Source organism: Puma concolor, chromosome E3 (assembly GCF_028749965.1).
Source record: "Puma concolor isolate L17-30 chromosome E3, mPumCon1.1.hap2, whole genome shotgun sequence".
Taxonomy (NCBI): Eukaryota; Metazoa; Chordata; class Mammalia; order Carnivora; family Felidae; genus Puma; species Puma concolor.
In genome coordinates this window covers 11,465,163-11,480,510 of record NC_141682.1, presented here as the reverse complement: position 1 = coordinate 11,480,510, position 15,348 = coordinate 11,465,163, and the positions used below count along the sequence as shown (strand labels likewise).

Genomic DNA, 15,348 nt, shown 5'->3' with positions numbered 1-15,348 from the left:
ACCCCCCACCTCGGGTCTGGCAGGGTGACGGAGCACTGACCAAGCTGGGCGGAAGTTGGGGGACGGGGGGCGGGGAACAGGGGAGGTCGGGGGGTGGGAACCGTGCGGCCCGGACAGAGTAGAGCTGCCACCGTCCCTCATCCACTCATCTCACACCTCCGCGGGCCGGGCGCTGAGCCTGGCGGAGAATGAAGCCGACCGGGGCCAGCGCCCCGGTGAGGGTGACGCCCCGGGGACTCGCACCCCCTGCCCGGGACGGTAACCACTCACCGTGTGCAGCCATCAGAATTGAAACGCACCAAAACTAAATAAAACTCACAGTCTGTTTTCTTCGCTTGCACCAGCCGTATCTCTTCTGGTGGGAATGGCGACCGTCTGGGGGCAGCGCAGGTGTAGCCCCGCTCCGTCCTTGCACAGAGCTCCCCCGGACAGCGCTCACTGAGGAGAGGACTTTGGCTTTTCTTCGAAGGATGTGGGAAGCCGCTGGGTGCTTTCGGGTTGTGAGCAGCTTGGAATGGGCAGGCAGAGGGTGGATATGCCAAAGCTGACACGGCCTCGTGTTAGCATGCGGCAACATGAGTGAGCCTTGCGGAATTTTCCGAAGAAGGCTTCAGAGGTTCTGCCCTAATGAAAAGGGACACTTAAGATTTTTCGTCGCCAAATATATTACAATGGTGCCTGAGATGGCTGGCCACTGTCGGGGCCCCGCGACTCACAGGGTGGACCGTCGGGACACCCCAGCCCCGGGGGGCTCTCAGTGCTGCCCCTTAGAATTTCAGAACTGAGCTCCTGGTTCTGGGGAGCATGTTTCCTCTGGAGGTCTGTCCTGGGGCTCTCTCTCTTCTGACCCCCCACGTAACAGACTAAAAGTATCTCCCCACTCGTGATTTCAGCTCAGGTCATGATCTCAGAGCTCGTGAGTTCGAGCCCCACGTCGGGCTCTCTGCTGTCAGCCCAGAGCTTGCTTCGGATCCTCTGTCTCCCTCTCTCTCTCCGCCCCTGCCCCTCCCCCAAGATAAAACCGTTTAAAAAGCCTTTCCCCCTGCTCTTCCTCCCAGACTTTCCCCTTTTGTGGGAGGCCACCTCCCTCTCCAGCCAGCCTGGCCGGATCCTCCTTTCTCAGCAGCAGGACCAATGGGCTCACTAGCCTGTGGTTACCATGGCAACCGGAGCTGGGCAGGTGGGAGTCCAGGTGGGGCCTCACTCGGTTTCCCCTCCTTGGAAGCCGTCTTGCCTGAGGCCAGCCCAGCCTTCCTAGGGCAGCACGGTCCTCCTCACTGTCGTCCAGACAGCCTCCCTGATTCCCCAGTGGCTGAGCCCCTCTTCCGGTCTCCCGCCCTGACTGAGGACCTGGCCCTTCTTCCGGGTCAGTGCCCAGAACACAGAGCGTGAGGTTTGTTTCCTAGTCGGACCTGGGTTTGAGTCCTGGCTCTCACTCGCTAAGGGATCTCGGGCGGTCGCCAGCCCCCTCGGCGCTCTGGTGCGCCACGCCTACAGTGGGAATGACAGTCCTGGTACAGGGTGTGTCTGAGCAGACGCCTGTGATGTGCAGAGAGCCCCGTGTGCAGCCCGCGTTGCACTCTGTAGCTGTGCGTTGGAGACACGTGCACCTGCGTGTACCCGCGTCCTGTGGGCCAGGCTCCAGTCCTGAGTCTCAGAGTGCTCTTCTGCGGGACCGGCTAGGACAGGTGAACATTTGGATTCCGGGGGTTTGTGAGCTGGTCAGGGAGCCTCGGTGATTACTGCCACTCTGGCCCTCCCGGTGCTCACCCCCAGGATCCCTGGGCTGTCTGGAGGGAGTCGGGTGGCATCCTTAGGAACCCTCCTGGAGCTCTGTGTTCTTCCAAGACGCAAGTCTGATAGAAGCAGGGAGAGAAATCCTGGGGGCCCCCCCACCCCCCGCCCTGGCGCTGGCCTCCCCTCTACCTCCGGCCTCCTAGGAGGGTCCCAGGAACCCAGTATGAAAACCACAGGGCCCATTCCACCAGTATGAGGGTGGTGATGGCAGCCCGACTCTGGAGCGAGAACTGGAAATAACAAAGTCACTACTGACTGCTGGATACCATCGTTGGTATGAATATCATGGCGGAGGACACGGAGGCCCAGCCCCATAGGGCCACTTGTCACCGAGGTTCCTGCCCTGCTGAGCTGCCTGGCGCATGTCTGCTCGGTGCTCCTGGCCCGGGACCCCGGATCCCATCCTCCTTTGACAGACGAGGGCACCGAGGCCCAGAGGGCGGGGCTGGCCGGGGTCCCACAGCCACCCCTGTCCCTGCAGCCCTGCCCTGCCCCCCCCCCCCCCCCACAGGACCTGGGACCCAGCAGTCACAGGCCTGCCTTCCGTGTCTTCCCCTCCCTCCCCCAGAGCTGCCCTCCTCGGAGCACCTGAGCGTGGCAGGCGCCACCTGGCTGGCCCTGAACGTGGTGTCGGGCGGGGGTGGCTTCTCCGGCTCACAGCCCATCGGCGTGACCAAGATTGCCAAGTCAGTCATCGCCCCGCTGGCCGACCAGAACATCTCCGTGTTCATGCTGTCTACCTACCAGACAGACTTCATCCTGGTGAGCCGGGGCCCCGCCCGCCGGGGCCGTGGGTGGGGTGGTCCACAGTGGTCCCCGGCCCCGTCCTGTGATCCGCTCACGGAGACGTCAGGGGTGCCTGGGGGTCATCGGTCAGGGGTCAGCACCACCCAGGTGGGGCTTCAGGGCCCTGCCCGGCCCCACACACCGCCTGCCTTTCGTAAGCCATGCTTGCTTTGACCCGGGGGCCAGGAAGTAAGGGGCACAGACCTGCACCTCCCGGCCCTCCGTGCGGTGTCCTCTGCCCTGCATCCTCCCAGCTGCCCCTGAGGAGGCGCACACACCCGGTTCCAGGCTCCCATCCGCTGCCCCCCCCCGCCGAGGGTTGCAGGAGGGTCACGGGCCGCGGGACACTCACATCCTTGACTCCCCGCCCCCAGGTGCGTGAACGGGACCTGCCCTTCGTCACGCACACCTTGTCGTCAGAGTTCACCATCCTGCGGGTCGTCAATGGCGAGACGGTAGCAGCTGAGAACCTCGGCATCACCAATGGCTTCGTGAAACCGAAGATGGGTGAGTTGGGGCAGGGGGGTGCCCTACAGGGGAGACCCCTAGAAGTTACCAGGTCCCACCCCGGAGCGGCCCCAGAGCGGAGCGTACATTAAGCACCAGCGTAACACAGCATAACAATCCTGGTCAGACATTGCTGTCAAGGGTTAGCAAGGAGGGGAGACACGGACACAGCCGGCGATGGCCAGCGGCCACTCCTCACCCACCCAGGGTATCAGGGCAGACCTCCCAGAGGCAGTGACTCTCGAACTGAAGCTTGGGGCACAAGTAGGAGCTCAGCCAAGTGGTGGAGGTTGGAAAGGGCATTCCAGGCAGACAGCAGGGCATGTGCAAAGGCCCGGGGGTCTGGAGGTGAGCCTAGGGAATCAGGAGAGCTGTGGGTGATATTAGAGGCTACAGAAGGGACAAGGGCCAGGTCTCCTCCACCTTCCCGGGCCCTCCTGCCCAATGCTGCTCTTCCCTGAGCACCTGATGTCTTTGCTGAGCCCTGAGCATCAGGCCTGAGCACCTGATGTCTTTGCTCTCCCAGTCCAGAGGCCTGTCATCCACCCTCTGTCCAGCCCAAGCAACAGGTTCTGTGTCACCAGCCTGGACCCTGACACGCTGCCTGCGGTCGCCACACTCCTCATGGACGTCATGTTCTACTCCAACGGGTACGGCCCCCTTGGGCATGAGAGGCTACAGGGGTATCGGGGGGATGAACGTGACCCTGCCCGGGAGCCCCAGTCCGAGGAGGGAGACACAGACCTGCCCTGAAAGCTGGTCTGGTGGTGGAGGGGGGTGGAGGGGGTGCATCACGGCTCTACCCAAAAGGCCCGCTCCAAGAGGGGAGACATTCTTCCTGGAGAACCCCGAAACTGGGGGAAGCCCCGAGTGCACATGTACATGTAATGAACACCCCACTGTCGTCCCCTGAGGTCCAAGGGCAAGAGCCCAGTCAGTCGAGGAGCCAGGACCTTGGGATTTTTCATTCAGCAGACAATAGGCTTTGCATTTTTCCTCAGAGCGGATTTTAAGTTTAGGCCAACGCTGAGTGGGGTGGGACCAGGGGCCAGTGAGCTGGCAGTGACCACAGCCTGTGCCCTGAGACTGGGATCGGTGCAGGGACAGAGGACGCTGCTGAGGAAGGGACACGTGTAGTCTGCACTCGGGGTCTTCCGGGTCTCCGGTGCTGCGAAGTGTGGTGCACGCCTTGGTGAACGCCCTGGGCTCATCTGTATCTCACCAATGACGAGACTGCGGGGGGCGGGGGGCACAGGTTCAGGGTCACCCAACAGGGCGGGGTCAGGGCCAAGTCCTGGGGCTTTCCCAGGCTTCCGAGCACTGTGTGCCGAGGCCTGTGGGCAGGCAGGTGGGCCGGGTGGGGGTCCGGGTGCAGCGGGGGCCCACTGCCCCCCCTCACCAGCGCCCCCTCCCCGGCCCCCCAGAGTGAAGGACCCCATGGCCGCCGGTGAGGACTGCGGCCACATCCGCTTCTTCTCTTTCTCCCTCATTGAGGGCTACATCTCCCTGGTGATGGACGTGCAGACCCAGCAGAGGTGAGTTGGGCCCAGGGTGGGCTGGCTCCGTGGTGGGTGCCCTTCGTACCTAGTGGGTGCTCAGCACAGCCCTGCCTCATGGGTGAGCTGGGCCCATCTTTCAGATGACAGCAGCTCAGAGAGATGAAGGCCTGGGGCCGTCGGGCGCTCCCCGTCTCTGGGGTCAGGGCTGGGGATGGCATCCCTCGTGCAAATTGGCTAAGGGGGGCATTTGTTCCAAAGCCCGCTCCCAGCCTTGCCCTCCCCTTCTGCCCAGATGAGGAGGGCACGGAGAGGGGGTCCTTGACACCCTGGAGCTCCCGAGCCCCCTCGCTGTGGCCCCGCATCAGCGCCCCGAGGGCCGGCCAAGGGACCACGACCAACGTCAGCCTCTTGGTTTTTCTCTCTTTGTTAAGGTTCCCTAGTAATTTGTTGTTCACGAGTGCGTCCGGAGAGCTCTGGAAGATGGTGCGGATCGGAGGACAGCCCCTGGGATTTGGTGAGTCCCGTGGGGCTCCACACTGGTGGGGGGGGGGGGGGGGGTGCCTAGCATCGCCAACCTCCGTCTGGGGTCCCTCACCCTGCGGTGCGGATGGGGAGGCTGAGGCTTGCCGAGCCGAGGTCCCCACCGCCACGGGCCCTTGACCGGCGAGCGACAGGAGGCACGGGCCTGCAGAGGACGGGAGGAGCTCCTTCAACCCAAGCGCCCTTGTTTTTAAGTCACTCGTTAGCCCCATCTGCTCACAGGCGGTGGCTGCTGTTGTTTTGATGAGTTTCCCTCGTGTAGATCAATACAGTTGCCGAACAGTCTCCCAGTAAGGCTCCGGACAGCCCCGCACTCACCCCTGAATATCTCACCCTTCCTGTTCTCTCCTCCGTAACCACGACAAACCGATCCCATGGGAAGAAATCCCCAGTGATTCCCCACGACTCCGTCCAGACTCAGTTTCCACAACTGCCCAAACAGTGTCTTTGGGCAGATAGTGTTTTCCTTGAGCATTTTACAAGGGGCCACAGGGCTCAGGGCCCTCGGTAGGTAGCAGGGCCACGTGACACCGATCCGCCCGGTACTGGGTGGGGGCTGCTGGCCCCGTCACCAGGGATGCAGCCATCAGAAAGGATTTCTTCAGGCTGGACTCGCCAGATGCCAGAGCTCGAACCCGGGAGAGGCTGTCAGTAAGTTACAGGGCAGTCGTTTCTGGGAGCATCCTCGGCCAGCCCTGAGCACTGATTTCCCACAGATGGAGTGAAGAATGTTCCAGATAAAGCTCCGACTGCTCCAGGGGCCATCGTGTCAGCCCTGGGCGCTCAGTTCCCGGGACAGGAGATGGAGGTGGCAGGGCATTTTGACCTGAGGGCGAAGGGTCAGCGAGGGAGCCATGTCCTGCCTCCTGCCTCACCCGCCTCTGGATGAGCCTGCAGGTGGACAGTAACTAGCAGGTCCCCCCACCCCCACCTCCCACCCCAGCTCTGCTCACATCAAGGCCAAAGCCAGAGCCATGCTGGGGGCAGGACAGTAGGCTGTTCTCTGGAGTGCTGGGAAATGTACACTGATGGCTCCTGGTCCGACCCTGGGACCCACAGCCTGCCTCTCAGGACCTCCTCCTCCACAGACCCCAGCCCTTCTCCCGCCTACTTGTGCAGGGTCATGGGGATGTGGAGATGAGCCCTGGGCTGGAAGAAAGCGGCGAGACCGCAGGCAGGCTGCTTAACCTCTGAGCCTCAGTTTCCTACTATGTAAGATAAGGATGACAGCACGCGTGTCTGTTACCCCAGGTGCCCAGCAGGCTGCATGTGCTGTCACCGTCACATGGAGGGACCCGATGATTGGAGAAGGGTCAGGAAGGGAGGGCTTCCCGGTGAAGGTTACTGGTGGATATTCACCCGGCTACGGGGAGGAGAGGGCAGTAGCAGAGGTATGACGTGACACCCAGGTGGCTCCCGGCGGCCGTGCCCAGGGTGCAGAGTCCAAAGGTAGAGAGGGTGAGCTGGTCAGGTCACCACAGGCAGCGCGGCCAAGGCCAGACCGAAGGGCCTGTCACTATTTCTTCCTGAAGGTGGAGGCGTCCGGCAGAGCTCGGGCGGGCAAAGCGGGGGCCGCCGGGGGGTCACCAGGAGACTCAGGCCAGAAGCAGGAGGACACGCGTGTCGGCTCGCCTTTCAGCCCCCAGCTCTGGTTCCGAGTTGATCGAAATAGACCGCGTAGAATACAAAAACAGAAAGTCCAAATAAAGAAGAGACACAGAGGGGATGGGTGGGTGAAACCCAAAACATCTCTCCATCGGCAAACGTCTGCGCGTCGCCGTGAGGCTGTTTTTGTCTGCGCGGCCCCGCGGGCGGGCAGCCAGGGGAAAGGGTGTGTGTAAGAATCGGCCGCGGAAGCTGGGTCTGCCTGCCTTCCCGGGACGCCGCGGGATTCGAAGCCATGCTTCCAGCTATAAATAGCCCCGCAAGAAAAATAGCTTCCCGAGAATCCAAAGGATTCTAGACCGGCAGATCCCATATGTTTTTGAGCGTGGTTTGGAGTAAACACATTTTCTAATCCTAACCCCGCGCGTGCACACGCACACAGCCCAGATTGCGTTTGCACAAAACCGTACTGGCTCCAGCTCTGCGCTGCGCCATTTGGTCTTTTCCTCTGCCGTCGCATCATTTTGTAAAATGCTGGCCACTGGCCTTCTAGGTGGGTGTCACGGATGGGTCCCAGTCCACAGTTGGAAAGGCGTCGTTCTAGACTCCAATTTCCCGCCTCCGTCTCTATTGGGATCGTTGCGTCTGGAACTAAAGGGTCTTGGATACAACCAGTCTCCACCGCTTGGTGGCAGAGGGTCACCAGATGTGCAGGCCCCAGGCCTGTACGGCCACCGAAAGGGTCTTCGGGTCCAGCCAGGAGCCCCCCGGCGGGCCAAGCGAAAAGCAGGAGTTTGAGAAGCCTAGCGGGTCACCACACGGGTCCAGGGCTGGGCTGACAAGATCAGGAGCCAGGGCCAGGGAGTGAGGGGGCAGAGGGGAGGCTGGATGGGGTGATAATGGGGTGTTGGCAGTGGTGCAGCCGGGGCTGTTTCCCAGGCTTCAGCCTCAGAGTCACGGGGGGACCTGGTGACCCGATCTGGCCTCTCCCACCCAGTCGGGGACAGTGTTGGGAAAAATGTACCATTGTCAAAATCCGAACAGTGCCTTTGGGAGAAGCCACCTGAAAACTTTGAGTGGGTTGTGTTGGTGACTCAGGGTGGTCCTCACACCCTGGAGGTCTTCCTGTAGGAGGAAGCCTTGAATGGTGCCTTCAAAACAGACAGGATGCTGGAGGCGAGGGACTTTGCAGAAGTCCTGTTCGGGCCCCAGACAAATGCCTGGCACCGCCCTTAGGACAGGCAGAGGTCACTCATTACCTGGTGGGGACTCCAACGGGGAAGCTTACGCTCAGAGAGAGGAAGTGACTGGACCACTCTGGCTAGAAGAGAGTCAGACGGCGACAGGAGAGAGGGCATGAAGCCATGACCTCCCGTCGGCCACAGCTCCATCTCGGAGAACTCGAGAGGTGGCGGGGAAGGAGGCCTGGAAACAGGACCGAAGCCGGACAGAGCTGGGCCGTGAGGAGCCCCACAGAGGGGAGCTCGTTGCTGGCCAGGGACATCCGAGAAGGCTCCCGGACGGAGGGGCCTTGCGCTAAGGTTTCAGGGCGCGAGGGGCAGGAGCGCTTAGACACTGCGGGTGCGTGGCAGGCGCTGTCAGCAGAGCAGGGCGGAAGGCTGGCCGAGGAGGCTGAGCGTCGTCCCCACCTCTGTCCCCAGATGAGTGTGGCATCGTGGCCCAGATCTCCGAGCCCCTGGCTGCCGCAGACATCCCCGCCTACTACATCAGTACTTTCAAGTTCGACCACGCGCTGGTGAGTGTCAAGGGCGAGGGGGCGAGGGATGCCAGTCCGGGGCTCGTGGCTACTTGCCCCCCCTTCCTGCCCCCTGCAGGTACCAGAAGAAAACATCAACGCCGTCATCGGCGCCCTGAAAGTCAGCCAAGCAGAGAAGCATTAGGAGGGCCTCTTCCACTCCTCCCTGTCTGCCCCCCCAGGCCTGGGCCAGGCCCCTCCCCCGAAGACTCTTCTCACAGTATTTCTCACGGACTGGAAAATCGGCCCCGGGGGCCCCCAAGACAGGGCCTCAGGGAGACACCCCCTGATTGCTCACCCTGCCGGGCCTGGGGCCCAAGCCAAGGCCTCCCCATGCCCTCCTGCCTTCCTGGAGCCCCCAGACCCTCCAGAGAACCCCCCCTCCCCCCAGCCGCTCCTCCTCCCCACCACCCCTACTCCAGAAAATGATGTCTGAGGCCCAGGGAGTTTGCGAGCCGACCGGCCTTCCCCTCTGGCCTGGCCCACGGCGGGGGGGGCAGATGCCGAAGGAAGCAGACCTCCCTCCTACGAGACAATGGGGTTCTGACTCTCGCGTCATCCTGGGGAGCCAGCCGAGCGGAGCCGAGTTCATGGAGACCGGGGAGACCCCCGTGAGGACCTGAGGCTGGATGTTGTGGCCGCTGGTCTCCCGTTCCGTCAGCTCCGGGCTGGTTCCCGCAGAGTAGAGGCCAGTGGGCGGCCCTCGGGTCACGCGCTGGGGAGGCTCCGACAAGCAGGGGTGGGGCCCTGATCTGGGGAGGACCCAGGCCACCCAGAATTTCACCTGCCATCCACAGGGCCCGCGCCCCGACTCCCAGCAAGACTGCCAAGGGGGCCCTGTCCACACCCTCCCCGCCATAAACACTCACTCCTGGGGGCGGTTCCCAGGAGACCCACCAGCCTGGGGCACGAGCTCCTGTCCCCGCTGCTTTCCCTGGACCCTCCTTGGGCAGGCGGAGCCTTGGTTTCCCCGAAGCGGGGGGCATCCCCAGCATTTTGGACCTGGGGTTTCTTGGGTCACCCCCACTCCCCAGCAGTCGACTAGACCAGCACAGGGCTCCCCGTTATCCTGCCCCCTCCCCTGCCCCACTTTTGGGGGGATGTGGAAGGCCTCTGCCCCCAACTCACCTGCCTGCCCGCCCCTCAGCTGGGGCCTGTGGCATTCATGAGTACTTGACCTGGGGGGGCAGCTTATCTGAGCCTTAATAGAGAAAACCATACAGTACGTTTTAGTTTCTTATTTAATGTATTCGCGCCCAGGCTGTGGTCGGCGGCAGTTTCAGGGGACAGGGGACGACGCCTGCTGAGTTCTCTTGGGGGACCCAGAGGCTCAGGGTCCTTTGGCCGACGCCCTGTGGCTCCAGGGACAAGCGTGGGAGTCTGTAGGCGTCACAGAGGTATTAGCCCTTTCTCTGGAGCAGGAAGCCGGCAGCAGAGGTGTGTGGCGAGATAGGGGTTCCCGCGGGGTGCCCAGAGGCCACGGGGCAGGGGACAGCCAGGTGGCAGGCCGACCAGGGCAAATGGGGGTGAGCCCCAAGGCGGCCCCTCCCTCCCTGGTGCTCCTTCTCAGGCGACAGCTGCCTTGCGCTGTCCCTGAGAGGCTCAGAGGAGAAAGGAGGGTCTCTCTGGTGAAGGGCTTGTGTGAGCCCCACTGCCCTGTTCTCCCAGCGTCGGGGGACCCTCTGAGCCCGGGACGCCCACCAGATCCTTAAAGATGCTCGGGGCCCAAGCACTGATGAGGAACCCACTTTTTTTTTTTTTTTTAAGTTCATTCATGTTGCACAAAACTCTTAAAACAACCAAAACGTGTCCATCTGTTTGCTGGCTCCAAAACGGGGTGGGGGGTGGCCGAGCAGGCAGGAAAGCACCTGAGACCCCGAGTCCCCTTTCTCTCCTTGGAAGGTCTTGATTCTCCGTGGCGCGCCTCTCCAGACTCCTTCCCCGTCGGGTCCCCTGATGATGTCACTCCTCCACGCTCCCCCCAACCCCCACCCCGCCGAGCAAATGTGTCGGCCCCGTGACCCCGGAAACGTGTGCTCCCCAGGCCCCCCCCCCAGGACGTATCTATTGTACACACTTATAAATACCTGTGTTTTATGTTGATATAGATATATACTGTAAATAGCATATATACTTGAGCAATATATATGTTAATATATACTGTGTGAGCACACACGCGTGTGTGCACAGTACGTGGATCACAGACCCCGCTGTGTGTGCACGTGTGTGGGCGTGGGGGCCTCCTGCCGCCGCGTCTGCCGTGCACGCGGGCACGTTTTGAGCCACCATATATTTTTAATTCAAGTATATAGGCAATACATTATTCGAGAAGCCCTGACTTGAGAGGGAAAAAAAAACCAGCAGCCCAGGAGCGGAGTCCCAAGACTCCCTCCCCCAGTCTCCCTTGGAAGCTGGATTCAGCCCCTGCCTGCACCCCCGTTTCCATGGTCAAGGCCCCCCGGGCACCCTTGTTTTATCTGGGGGACGGTGGTATGGAGGGAGGAGTGTTGGAATTTCTCGCTCTTGAGCAGAAAGGCCCTGTGACCGTTGCTCTTTGCCCAAAGACCTGGGCAGGTAGGTGGTCCCGCCCTGCTTTCCAGCCTGGGCCCCCCTCCCCTCCCCTCCCCTCCCCTTCCCTTCCCCCTGGCTGACTGCTTACCTGGTCCTTTTCACCGGCAAGCTGAGAAACTTCGGCTTCTTTTCTCAGGCCTCTTCCTGGACCCTGGCCCCGTCTAGTCAACAAAAGGACCGAGGCCCTTGACCTTGTGTCCAGGGGGGGCTGGGGCGAGGGCTGGGCTCTCCAGCCACTTGGGTGTGTGGGCGGCCGTCTGGGCCTGGGCCCCGAGCTGCCGTCTGGATCTTCCCGTTCCCTGGGCTCCCCTCTTGCTGTGCCCGTGACGAGCATAGTCAGGGATTTGGTCTCCATGGCAGTTTGGGAGGGAACAGTGCCCCACGTTTGCTGGGTGTGGGGGGGCTCTCCAGACCCACCAGAGTGGCCTGAGGGATGTGCCATCGGGGCGGAGGGTATCTTGGCTCTGGCCGGTGGGGCACATGGCAGGGGCAGGAAAACAGGGCTCCTGAGTGAGGCTGCCGAAAGGTAGGGGTGAGTGGTGGCCCCAACCTGCCTCCTGGGCTCCGGGTGTGTATGTCTTTGCCTCTTTGCCGCTCCGTGGTAAGAAAAGCTTGCACCAGCTTAAGGCCACCCTCACCCCTCTCCTGCCCCATCCCTGCACACTAAAGAGAGGAGGCGGGGAGACAGGAAGGCACGACCACCCCCTTCTCCCTCACTCCCGCTTACAAAAGTCTCTGTGGCTCAACCCTCAGCATGGGCTCCTCTGGTTTCCAAGAAACGCCTTCCTCCCTCTGCACCCCTTCCTCCGTGGCGGGCTCCAGAGCCCAGGGCACACATCCAAGCTGGAGAGGTGTGCAGACTTCCCCTCCCCAGGATTTGGGGGGTCCAGAGCGTCCCGAGCACCAGCATCCTCCCCCTGCCACCCACCCCAGGCCACAGGCCCCTGGTGGGCAGGAAAGGAGCCAGGTGACCCAGAGCTGCCCGCCATGGCCTCCCCCATCAGACAGCGTGGCCCTGGTGACCAGCGTGGTGTCCAGAAGAAGATGCGTGGTCTGGCGAAGCTTGTCCCCTGTGAGGTGACAGAGGACGGCAGAGAAGGTTCTGGGGTGATGGGTAGGGTGAGGCCCCTATCCGAAGCCAAGGGCACCATTTGCCTGATAGTCAAAGATGAGGCTGTTAGAGGAGTCTTGTGGCCACCCTAGGCTGCCTTTCTGGGCCTCTGGACTGGACTTGGGGACAACTTGGGTTCCCAGCCAGGGTTAAGAGGGACCTTGAGGACCTCTCAAATGATAGCCAAGCACTCCTGTGCTCTGTGACCTAGAAATGTTTGGTACCACTTCCTGAGTGAACACTGAGTAGGGGGTAGGAAGAAACCCCCCAATATGTCCATGCCCCGCTGTGAGCCAGGAGCAGCCCGTCACGGCTGTCACAGACGCTGGGAAATGGACCTGTTGTGTGGCTGGCTTGGTGAGCAGAGCTTGAGGGGCAAGGATAACGGAGCCTCCCCCCTCAACCCCAAAGACCAGAGCTTTGGCTTCTCAGGTTTCCCAGACGCTATGCTGAGGGAGGTGCTGGGCCTGGAGGGGGCGGTAGCCCTCCCTACAAAGAGGCCGCCAGAGGGGAGCCAACCAAGATGGCCGCTTGGTGGTCAACCCAGCAGAGGGCGGGCTTGGGGAGAGAGGCCCGGGTTGAGGGCAGTTGACTCCTGCGCTAGCTAGTCCCTTTTCCTGTATCTCAGAGCCCATCCCAGCTCTTTTTCTTTCTTTCATTTTCAAAGTAGAGGTAACAGAAAGGCAAGCTTAACTGTCTCTTACTCCTTGGACCCTGGGGAGAAAGCCACAGGGTGGGCCATGGCCTTCAGCGTTGACATCCACGACCTCCTGTGAAGCCTGCTCTCTTGAGAAGGCGAAGGCAAGGCGGGAGCTGTTGGCTGAGGCAGCCTGCCATCCTTGGGGCCGATGGTGCCAGGAGTGGCCCGGGTCAGAGGGAGACAGAAGCCTGTGGCCTGGACCGCGGCATCCGTGGTGGGGAGGGCGTTTGAGGCTCTCGGAACAAGGTGGGGAACAGCTGGGAGTCGGGACAGTGTCGTGAGTTCGGCCGCGTGTGTGTGTACATATACGTGGGAGTGTGCACGTGTCCTACACATCAGCGTGTGTGCAAAGCCCACATCCGAGCCAAGGGCCTGGCTCGTTCAGTATTTTGAGGCCTCAAGGGCATTCTTACCCGGGGGCTGCCTGTAGAGTTGATAGGGTGTGGGGGACAGGGATGTCCCCAGCAGGGGCTCTGCTGTGCCCCACAGACGCCTGGCGGCCCACGCAGCCCATGCGGCCAGCCCCAAGGGGCTAGACCTGCCGGGCCAGCTCCTCAGGAGCGCCCAGCCCTGAAGACAGTATTCACGGGGAGACGGGTAGGGTGCGGTGCCCCTTGCCTACCGGGGGCTCGTCTGCAAAGAGCGTCCAGTGAAGTCGGGGACCAGGGTGGGGAGTGCGGTTGGTGGTGGATGAAAAACGGGCCAAATTCATGTCCCAAGACCGAGGTCAAGCCCAGTGCGTTTTCCCGTCCTCTGCCTCAGTTTACCTATTCAGAAAATGGTCCAGGGAGAACTGAGCAGGGTTGGCTCCAAAACTGGGCGGGGTGGAGGTGGGGAGAGGGCAGGGGGCTGACAACAAACAAAATCCCAAGTCCTTCTCTCGCTCTATGCCAAAATTATTTCCGTTATCCTGAGATGGGGGTGAGTGGATGTTGGGTGCATGATGGGGCTCCGAGGGGCCTCTGCCCTGCCCAGGGCCTCGCCTCGGGGGGGTCCGGCCCTCACCTGGCAATGCCCCGGGTCACCAGCAGCAGCAGTGGCACTTAGATCTGTCCCGGGGCCTGGGCGAGGGGGGAGCACCAGGTGACCCTACGCCCCGGGGGCCCTCACGCTTACTCTTTTTTTCTTGAAGAAACACAAAACCCTCGAGATTCATGTACTGTATGACGGAGAGAAAAAAAGTACCTAATGTTCCCCCCCAAAAAAGACAGTATATTTTGTACTTTGTAAAGTGTTAATTAAAATGGACAAAAAAACGGGTGGTGGCTGACGGCTGTGTGATTTGGGGCTGACCCGGGACCACGTCTATCTTTCCCTTCTCTGCCACGGTCGGGAGCGGGGGTGGGTGGAGGACAGGCCAGGGGTGCTGGGAGGAGGGAGAACAAGGCTTCCAGCCCAACACCCAGAGTCTGAGAGAGGAAACGTGCCCCAGAGCGAGAGGCGCCGAATTAGTTGCCTGGTGCTGCGTAACGAGTGGCCCCCAAACTTAGCAGCTTGGAAAATGACTGTTTGCGCCTGGCGGTTTCTGTGGGTTAGGAATCCGGGAGCAGTCTGAGCAGTTCTGGCCCAGAGCCCCTCGCGAGGCTGCAGTCGTCTGAAGTCTTGGCCGAGGGACCCGAGGATCTGCTTCCAAGGTAGTTTGTTCACACAGCCGGCAGGTTGGGCCCGGCTGCTGGCAGGAAGCCTCTTCCTCTCCGCGTGGGCCCCCCCGCGGGGTTGCTCGAGTCTCCTCGCGGTAGGGTGCCTGGTCTCGCCCAGAGCAAGGGATTCGAGGGCCAAGGGAGAAGCCAGAATGGTTTTTTTCTTCCCAGGCCTTAGAATTCACACACCACCGCTGAGCGCCATGCCATCATCATACAGCCCAGCTCGGATTGGACACAGGCCGAGGCCGCTCAGGGGGTGTGAGAGCCAGCAGGTCGGGGGCTCGGGGGCCATCCTGGAGACTGGCCACTACATCCGCCATTCCTTCTCAGACCTCTGGCAGAGGTGGGGCTGGGGGGCGGGGGGGTCATGGAGGACAGGGCTTCTTCCCCAAGCCTGGAGCCCTGCTGTAGACGTCACACCCCCGGGAAGGGTTGCTTGGACAAGATACCCTGGAGGCAAGAGGGAGGGCACCTGCCCAGCGCCCCTCCCATGAGCCTCAGGTGTCTGGCTCCTTGCTGCCTTGGTAGGTGGGCATCGGGGCTGCCTGGGCACAGAAGAGATCCTGGAATCTCTCTCTGGCATTTTCCGTGGAAGGCAGGTGTGAGCAGGGCGGGGCTGAAGGCCTAGGTCTGCGCTTGGCCCCAACCACCGACGCCCACGCCCACCCCACCTCACCCCTGCCCCTGGAGATGGACGGGCTTGGCGCAGGGGGGCTGGAGCACTCTTACCACCCTGAGCTCCAGAAAGTTCTGCTGCCCTGAAGGCTTTTCCCTCTGGGGTCTGCAGGCTGAGCGCCCTCTCAGGCCTTCAGATCCAGGACATCCACAGGGAC

General features: G+C 61.8%; 1 protein-coding gene across 1 annotated transcript in view; it reads left to right on the top strand.

The window, feature by feature from the left end:
- Positions 1-14,131, top strand: part of CASTOR2 (cytosolic arginine sensor for mTORC1 subunit 2) — a 58,025-nt gene extending 43,894 nt beyond the window's left edge. The window contains exons 3-9 of the mRNA XM_086692615.1: positions 2,366-2,559; positions 2,958-3,090; positions 3,617-3,740; positions 4,515-4,625; positions 5,021-5,103; positions 8,396-8,490; positions 8,570-14,131. Coding sequence (XP_086548741.1) covers positions 2,366-2,559; positions 2,958-3,090; positions 3,617-3,740; positions 4,515-4,625; positions 5,021-5,103; positions 8,396-8,490; positions 8,570-8,635 — 806 coding nt within the window. The 3' untranslated portion in view covers positions 8,636-14,131. The remainder of the gene's footprint in view (positions 1-2,365; positions 2,560-2,957; positions 3,091-3,616; positions 3,741-4,514; positions 4,626-5,020; positions 5,104-8,395; positions 8,491-8,569) is intronic.
- The last annotated feature ends 1,217 nt before the right edge of the window (positions 14,132-15,348 follow it).